The 9,181-nt window shown below is 54.0% G+C and overlaps 1 protein-coding gene across 1 annotated transcript; it reads right to left on the bottom strand.

The window, feature by feature from the left end:
• Positions 1-747: 747 nt before the first annotated feature.
• Positions 748-9,171, bottom strand: CSF3 (colony stimulating factor 3; the record flags this gene model as incomplete). Its single annotated transcript, XM_079728659.1, has 7 exons — positions 748-912; positions 1,252-1,398; positions 1,545-1,652; positions 2,173-2,327; positions 2,440-2,509; positions 8,566-8,748; positions 9,121-9,171. 7 exons carry the CDS (start codon positions 9,169-9,171, stop codon positions 748-750), a joined length of 879 nt encoding a protein of 292 aa, XP_079584785.1.
• Between the last annotated feature and the right edge of the window lie 10 nt (positions 9,172-9,181).

Genomic DNA, 9,181 nt, shown 5'->3' with positions numbered 1-9,181 from the left:
GAGCCCCCTCATCTTTTCCCTCCCACATTCCCAGTCCCACCCAGCAAGGCAGAGACATGACTGCCCAGCCTGAAAAGGAGTCAGAATCCCGACCCTGACCCCAGCGGGACGGGGCAGGCGCCACTAGCCTGATGGTGTCTGTAGCGCATCCAGAAAAACAAGAGGCGTCGCTGATGAATGCCTGGGCTCCCCACACAAGGAGTCAAAACGTGCCCGAAAAAAATCTTAAAACGATTCCTCAGCAAATTCGCGGGACCCCAGGGTCAAGCGTCCTGGCTCTGGCTGCCTCTGATGGGCTTCGTGCCTGAGGCAAAGGGGACTCGAGGGAAACAGCCAAGTCAGGCCAGAGCCAGGGGTGCAAGGACCCAGTTGGGGAACACTGCTGTTTAAATATTAAACAGGGCTGTCTCATCCCCCACATGGGAGACTTCCCGATGATTCCAAGGGCCCTGAGGTAGGCACCCTCAGGGTAGGGGTTCGCTGTGGCTCTCCCCAGAGCCCACCATGGAGCCAGGCAGGGAGCAGTCACAGGAAGTAATACTTGGTATTTACCAACTCCCTCCCAGTCCAGGGAACGGGAAGACGGGAGTTTTTCTCCCTGCTGTAGGCGGGAGAATGAAACTTGGAGGTGGAGGGAAGGATCCAGGAGTCTGGGGCTCCTTTCTGTCTTCCCCATCTTTAAATATTAGGTTTAAATAAGCATAAATATTAAATAGAGATAAATACACTGGATGGGGAGCGCTTTGCTCAGGGCTCGGCCAGGTAGCGCAGGACACGGTACGTGAGCTCCAGGAAGCTCTGCAGCTTGGAAGCAACCAGGACCCCTCCTGCCCGGCGCTGGAAGGCCGAGGTGAAGGTCGGCATGGGGCCCTGGGTGGGCGGCATGGCAGGGGCCACCCCCAGGTCTTCCATCTGTGGGGGAAGATGAGGTCAGCAATCAGGCCCTGCTGAGTGTGTAGTCAGCACAGGGAGGAAAGACGAAGGGCTGATGGGCTGTAGACGATCCAGGGTTCATGGTGGGGCCAGGACCGAACCCAGGTCTCTTTAAGGTCCAGTGACCCTGCCTCATGCCCTCAACTAGGGGGAATGGGGGAGGGTCCTGGGATGAGGTGGTAGCTTCCTACATCCAGCCCACCGAGACTGTTCCTGCCCCAGCTGTAGAGGACTCTGGGGTCCCCAGGCTGGCAGCACCACCTTTGGGGACCAGCTTGGTCCGGGGCCCTAACGCTTGCTGCTCCCAAAGAGACTCACCTGCAGCCAGATGTTGGTGGCAAAGTCGGTGACGTCCAGCTGCAGTATGTCCAAGGTGGGGGCCAACTCTGGGGAGATCCCCGCCAGGGCCTGCAGGAGGCCCTGGTAGAGGAAGAGGCCGCCGTGCAGTTGGCGCAGGCAGCCTGTCTGGGAGATGGGATAGGAAAGTCAGGGGACGCTGCCTGGGCTGCTCCCCCCAGGGCCCCAGCATGGAGCCTGGAGGACTGGGGAGCCTTCCAGGTCATCCTTTCCTGCCCGTCCCCTCATCTCCCTTCTCCCCTCTGGACACTCACCAGCTGCAGGGCCTGGCTGGAGCAGCTACTCAGAGAAGCCTGGGGGATGCCCAGAGAGTGCCCAAGCAGCACCAGCTCCTCAGGGTGGCACAGCTTGTGGGTGGTGCACTGGGGATGGGAAGGATGCTGAGTGAGGGGGCTGGCAGAGCCGGGCGGCTCCTCCTTCCCGAGTGCCCCCATCCCTCCACATCCACATCTTCCCCTCCCTCCACGTCCCGCCAGGCTTCTCAGCCCCCAGGCAGCACCCCCCAGCACTGTCCCCTGGAGGGCTGGCAGAGCCGGGCGGCTCCTCCTTCCCGAGTGCCCCCATCCCTCCACATCCACATCTTCCCCTCCCTCCACGTCCCGCCAGGCTTCTCAGACCCCAGGCAGCACCCCCCAGCACTGTCCCCTGGAGGCTCTTCCCCCAGCTCCCCGCCAGCCGCCCAGGGCCCTGCCTCCCCTAATTTCCTCCCATTTCCCCTGAGTCCCTCCTCTCCCATCCCACATCCCTTTCCCACGGTTCCCCTTGCCTCCCTCTGCTTCTCTCTCTCCCCTCGGCTCTGCCCCGCGCACCTTCTTTCCTCCCTGCCCGATGCTGCAGTATCTCTGTCCCCTCCCTGTCCCTCCGCAGGCTGCCCTCACTCACCAGCCTCTCCTGCAGCTCAGCGCCATCAGCCTGGATTTTCCTCACTTGCTCTAAGCACTTAAGCAGGAAGCTCTGGGGCAGGGGGCTGGCAGGGCCGAGGGGTGTGGCTTCTTGCACCGTCCAGAGTGCACTGTGCCAGAGCAGCAGCTGCAGGGCTGGGAGCAGACAGGGGCTCAGGAGACGTGCAGACCTTTCTGGGAGCCCAGGGACCCTGCCCTCTGCCACTCCGACCCCGCAGCTCTCCCCTCCTGGGGCCCGGACACTCACCCATCAGCTTCATGGGGCTCTGGGCAGCAGGTTCAGCCAGGGGTCTGGATGGGTCTGTAGGTTCTGGGTTCTGTCAGGGACCAGGTCCAGGGGCCTTTATACACAAGCCCATGGAGGCCTGGGAGGAAATTACCTGGTGCTGCGACTAAGGCTTAGTAATAACTTCCCAAGATTTATGCAAATTTGGTGTCCAGGACAGTGCAGGGGGGTTGGGACAAAAAAAGTGTTTGCGAAAGTTTTGTGAAATTGTGGAATCTCTGATTCTTCTTTGACGTCTTGCCCCCCTCAAACTCCCTTCCTCCCCTCAGCCCCACCCAGGTCTGAATTGCCCCAGAGTGTTTGAAGTGAACCGCTGAACAAAAGCTGAGCCAATGATAAAATGATAAAAGCCGGGGAGGCTGGAGTCTGGTTGACCCCAGGGAAGCGGCAAGCCTAGGCCTCGGGGCCCTCCCTCCCGCTCTCTCCTGGCACGTCTCCTGGGTCAGCCCCATTTGCCACTCTCCCTTGGGATTCTCAAGCCACCTGGTCCCGAGGCGCCCAATTCTGAGAAGGAAGAAACTAGTTGCCCTATTTCTATCCCCCCCAGTTCCCAGAGGCTGCCTCTCTGAGTGCCCTCTTGAGGGGCCAGAGGCCTGAGATAGGAACATTGGGGTCTTGCCTCCTGTCCCCACCCCACATGTTGAGAGGCATCATCCTGGTTCCTGTCCCGAACTGGTTAGCTGGGAACTCCCCAATCCCCCCCATGACTCATTCCTTTAAGCCCCCGGAATCCTGGCAGAGACCAGAGGAAACCGGATGTCTGTGCCGAATGAAGTAAGACCCACTGAGGCTCTCGGTTCAGGTTCACCTGACCTTGCCCTTCCTCCTCACCCCCGCCCGCACTACCCCTCCCCCCTAGTGTCGCAGTGCTTTGAAGTTGAGGGTCTGGGACAGGTGGCTTCCCTGGCCAGGTTCACGGCCAGCGGGCATGAGTGTGCTGCCCTGAGTGGAGAAGCGCTAGGGTGAGAAAGAAGAAACCACCCGGCTTCAAACCCGAGAACCACGTACTGTTAGCGCTGGAAGGGACTTTGGAGTCTGTTCCAACCCTGTGAACCGGGCCAGTGAGGGAAGAGGCTTGCCCAAGGTCATGGGTAGCAGAGTCAGTTATAATCCCGACCTCTGCCTTGGGCCTGAGAGTTTTCCACAGGCCATGGGGGCCTGCCTGGGGAAGTCTGACCAACCGCACCCAAGACTGTCATGTTCTGTCCCAACAGAACGTTGTCCTACCCCAGGACGGGCCACAACAGAGTCTCTTCGGATGAGGAGTGGGTGTGTCTGACTGGGCCAGGCCATCTCTGGGGCGGGGGTGCCCCCTGGTGGCCACAGCTGGCAGGGCCTTCACCTGCTAATCAATTCCCATCCTGCCTCTGGTCCCTGGTCCTGCCGGACAGCCCTGGCCCCCAGCTCCACCTTAGGCCAGGCAACTGGCCACCATGCTCCTATTAAGCCCAGTTCTGCGCCCACCTCCATGGGAGGAGAGGGGTGGGTTTAACAGAACTGTGGGGGGATGGCAGAGGTTCTCACAAACATGCCTCCTCTCCTTCCCCCTAAGAACCTCCAGAGGACCCAGCCCGCCCCAGATGTTGTGCAGAGCATGCCCTGTACATTGGCAAATGCACTGCTTTCAATAGGCCTATGAGGAAGGTACCAGAACCATTTCCCCTTTTACAGAAGATGAATCTGAACTTGGAGAGGTTGACTTGCCCAAAACTAGCAGAGCCAAGGTCTGCACTGTGCCAGAGTCTTAAACTCTTAACCATTGAAACTCTTTCATTCATTCATTCATTATTTATTTACATAAAATTTATTTATTTATTTGGCTGCGTCGGGTCTTAGTTGTGGCACACGAAATCTTCCTTGTGGCACGCGGGGTATTTTGGTGTGGTGTGCGGGCTCTAGAGGGAGAGGGCTGAGTTGCCCCACAGCATGTAGGATCTTAGTTCCCTGACCAGGGATCAAACCCCCGTCCCCTGCATTGGAAGGCTGATCCTTAACCACTGGACCACCAGGGAAGTGCCCACCATTGAATCTCTTGACCAATGTTTGGCCTTCCTCAACCATAACCAGGCCAGCTCTAGACCCAAACTTTAATTTTCACTTACAGTCCAAGTGTGTCAGAGGTTTGGCTCAGAAAATGCTACTTCTAACAAGGGTGGCCAGAATGGTGAAAGGACTTGCGATTATGATTTGAAGAAAACAGGCCATTTTGTCTGGTCAAGAGGAGAGGTTGTTGTGTGGTCTCAAGGGCTAGAAGTGGCACAGGGAGTGGAAGCCCAGCTAGCCAGCTTTCAGCTCAAGGAGAGAGCTTTCTAACCGCCAGAGGTGCTGGAGGATGGGGTGGGCTACTTCCAGAGGAAGTGAACTGCCTGACCAGGGAGGTGTTCTGGCCTCCATTCCATAGAGAGAAAATCCGAACGTTGGCTGGCAGTTACCGGACACCTCTTATATGCCAGGCACTTTCCATTACACTTTTGTCTTTCATCCTATCAACCACGTGTGGATTATTCCCATTATAGACAAGGGACAGCCGAGAGAACCGAAAGGCCCAAGATCACAGAACAAGTCGGGGGCAGGGCAAGGATTTGTGATCAGCCTTCCCAAGCCCCCGTCCTTCCTATTACACTGTCTCCCTGTTCAGAGAGCTGTATGTACTTCTTGGATGATGGCTCAATCCAGACTTCAGCCCCACCCATGAGAGAATAAAGACCAGGCAGAGAGAAAGCCCGGTTACCAGTCCTGACACATGCGGGCTGAGCCAGACTGAAATGATCTGGCAAAGGTCCTGGCTCCAGAGACACCCCCCCCCCCCCCCGAAGCTGTTATTCATCCTTCCAGCTTCCTAAAGTCTTTTCCAGTTATTTCTCAATGGCCAGAGCGGGTGAGCGGCTTCCACTCCCTGTTTCCATCTGGAACTGGGCTTGGAGTGGCCTTATAAAGGCTCCGGCGTAATGCCTTTGTTGCAGACTTGGCCTGTGGGCCAAGATAGGTACACCCTGAGTTAAGAATCGGTTTTACATGTTTTAAGTGGTTGGAAAAAAATCAAAAGATTTGTTTTCTTTGGCTGCATTGCGCAGCATGCGAGATCATAGTTCCCTGACCAGGGACCTCGCTCCCCTGCAGTGGAAGCACGGAGTCTTAACCACTGGACTGCCAGGGAAGCCCCAAAAGAATATTTTATCACAGGTAAAAATCATGAAAAGCCAGTGTTCATAAATAATTTGTTTACATTTTGTTTATGTAAGGCCCCTTTCAAGAAGGGCGGAAGTGAGTAGTTGTGACAGAGCATATGGCTCACAAGCCTAAAAAACGTACCATCGTGGCCCTTTAAGAAAAGTTCGCAAACTAGTACACAGGACATATGTACAAGGGGACATACAGAAATGTCCTCTGCAGTGTTGTTTATAACAGTAAACCAATGGCCACCAATAAATTAATAAACAAATAAATTGTGGCCCATTCATACCTCATGTGCCTCTCCACCCTTCCACAATAGAAAATCCACGAGGAATAAAGACACAGACCTACTTGAGAATGGACTTGAGGATATGGGGAAGGGGAAGGGTAAGCTGTGACAAAGGGAAAGAGAGGCATGGACATATATACACTACCAAACGTAAGGTAGATAGATAGTGGGAAGCAGCCGCAGAGCACAGGGAGATCAGCTCGGTGCTTTGTGACCGCCTGGAGGGGTGGGATGGGGAGGGTGGGAGGGAGGGAGATGCATGAGGGAGGGGATGTGGGAACAGATGTATATGTATGACTGATTCACTTTGTTATAAAGCAGAAACTAATAAAAAAAAAAAAAAAAGAAAATCCACGAGGAAAACAGTTTGTTTTATTCAGTTGTATTCTTAGTCCCTAGAACAGTGCTGGGCATGGGTTTAAACATGATTACATCTCAAAACCCATACTGAGTGAAAGGAACTTACTTTCATGTGACACATCATTTACAAAGATTTAAAAACTCAAGACAATACTATATTTTGTAGTAAAAGTATAAAAACATAAACTGGAAGGATACCCACTGAATTCATCAGAGTGGCTGCCTTTAGGGAGGGAGGGAGGAGGCCTGGGGAAGGAAGATGGGCTTTTAACTTATGTGTCATGTTTTATCTTGCATGAAAAAACTTGACATGATAACAAAAGGTTGATATTTATTAAAATTGTGTGGAAAGTACATGGGTGTTTCTTATGTTATTCTTTGTCCTTCTCTGTAGTTTTCTAATTAAAAAACAAACCTGGAAGGTAGAGAACACAGGGAACTCTCCAAGCATAAAGATGACACTGAACTTCTCCAGGAAAAGAAAGCTAAGCCAGTGGCGATGAATTACAAGAAACTTCCAGACCGTGAGCAGACAGAAAAATGGTCTATAGACTCAAGGTGGTTGAGAACCAGGAAATCATGACAAATGACCCCAACTCTGTGTAACAGGATGATAGACTCTCCAATCCATTACCAACCAGGAAAGGGTATGGGGCACTTTGGGCTGGGTGCTGACTTTAAGATGTGTCATTGGGAATAATAATAATTACAACTAATTATCACACACTCAAAAAGAAAGTCATTTTAGAGGTCAGGTAAAGTGGCCATGGGCCAGAAGGACAGCCATGTAGGGACAAAAACCAACCAACCAACCAACCAACCAGATAACAGAGCCACAGACTGAGGCTGGGAGAAGGCTGCACAGCCTACAGAACATGACCTGAACTTGGTATCACGTAGGCCAGTGTTCACGTCCCACCTAAGCCTGTCCTCACACCCCGGAAGGGGCACAGAGGGGTGCTCACCGTTAGTCCCCATCCTTCCTGGAAGGGAATTAAAGATCTCCTATTAGGGGCTTTCCTGGTGGTGCAGTGGTTGAGAATCTGCCTGCCAATGGAGGGGACATGGGTTCGAGTCCTGGTCTGGGAAGATCCCACATACCGTGGAGCAACTAGGCCCGTGAGCCACAACTAGTGAGCCTGCGCGTCTGGAGCCTGTGCTCCGCAACAAGAGAGGCCACGATAGTGAGAGGCCCGCGCACCGCGATGAAGAGTGACCCCTGCTTGCCGCAACTAGAGAAAGCCCTCTCACAGAAACGAAGACCCAACACAGCCAAAAATAAATAAATAAATTAAAAAAAAAGATCTATTAGATTTTTGAATTGACCTGTAAAATGGGGAAAAGATTGAATCCTTTAAAAAAAAATAATGGAAAGTTTGGATGCTGGAATAATAACATCTTCCACAAAGATCAAAGGGGGAGCTTGGGAAAAAAAGTGCCGTTTCACAAAGCAGACTTTAAAGAGTTTCACTAGGTACTTCCATGGTGGTGCAGTGGTTTAGAATCTGCCTGCTATTGCAGGGGACATGGGTTTGAGCCCTGGTCCGGGAAGGTCCCACATGCCGCGGAGCAACTAAGCCTGTGCGCCACAATTACTGAGCCTGCGCTCTAGAGCCCGTGAGCCACAACTATTGAGCCCATGTGCCACAGCTACTGAAGCCCACGCACCTAGAGCCCGTGCTCCGCAACAAGAGAAGCCACCGCAACAAGAAGCCCGCGCACCACAACGAAAAGTAGCCCCTGCTTGCTGCAACTAGAGAAAGCTCGTGCCACAATGAAGACCCAATGCAGCCAAAAAAAAAAAAAAAGTTTCACTACCTGGGGAGGTGGCAGCAGCTTAAAGGAAGTGGGCAAAACCACATCACTGTGACCAAGGCTGCGGTGGGATCAGAAACCAAAGCAAGGCCGGTCTAGAACATGCCTTTGCTGGAAGTTAGGGCTATCGGGGTATGAAAATCAGCAGTTGGTGATGAACACATGGTGTACCTTTCCTAACAAACAAGACGTTAACCGGCTCGGCGTGCCAGGTCCTGGGCAAGGCCCTGGGGGGACAGAAGTGCCTCACGCTCTTTAAGAAGTTATAATCTAGTTGGGAGGATAAGGCTTTCACAGCGACAACCTCCTAAGAGAATCTGATCATCCAGTGAGTGGTTCAGACGCCAGGGAGTTGAATCACTGTGAGGCAGGATGCCTGGAAGATGTGTGGCAACCAGCAGAGCGAGAGCTGGCCAGGAGAGGGAATGCAGCTGAGGAGAGGCACAGACCCACGAGGCATCGTTCTGATAGCAGAGCTCGCTCAGCAGGAACGAAGGGTGCGTGTACGGCGACGCCCCAGGTGCCAACCAGAGAGCATCAGTGACGCGAAGGACCCACTGTGGGGAGCGCCGCTGGCAGCGGCTGGGAGACTTACAGAGACCCTGGCAGGTGCATTTTCCCACCACGTGCAGCTGGAGGAGGTGGGCTGGGGGTCCACAGGGAGCCCCTCTCGCCTGACTCCCGCTCTGCTCTCAGGAAGGAGCCCAGCCCCCACTCCCTAAGGCCCACTGGGCAGAACCCTGCTCTCCACCGGCTGCAGCCTTGCTGGAGACCCTCCTCTCCCCTGCGAACCTCACCTGAGGGTCAGACTCGCACCTTGTGTTCGATCCATTGGAAGCCTAGGTTCCCAGGTTTGGAGCCAGGAGGTCACTGAGTCTAATCATTTATTTGGCAGATATGGGAAAGGAGCCTGAGAAATTTGGAGAGCTGCCAGTTATTCGAGAGCCAGTTAGCTATGAAAGAGTAAACCCAGGCCCTCTGATCCCAGACCAGAGTCTCTCCACCCAGCCCTCGGCCTCCTCTTCATCTACAGCTGCTTTGGGTCCTCGGGTCATGCCTGGGGTT

Source organism: Hyperoodon ampullatus (assembly GCF_949752795.1).
Source record: "Hyperoodon ampullatus genome assembly, contig: scaffold_514, whole genome shotgun sequence".
NCBI classification, from domain to species: domain Eukaryota; kingdom Metazoa; phylum Chordata; class Mammalia; order Artiodactyla; family Ziphiidae; genus Hyperoodon; species Hyperoodon ampullatus.
Note: the sequence above shows the minus strand (reverse complement) of the source record. Positions and strands in the feature narration are given on the sequence as shown.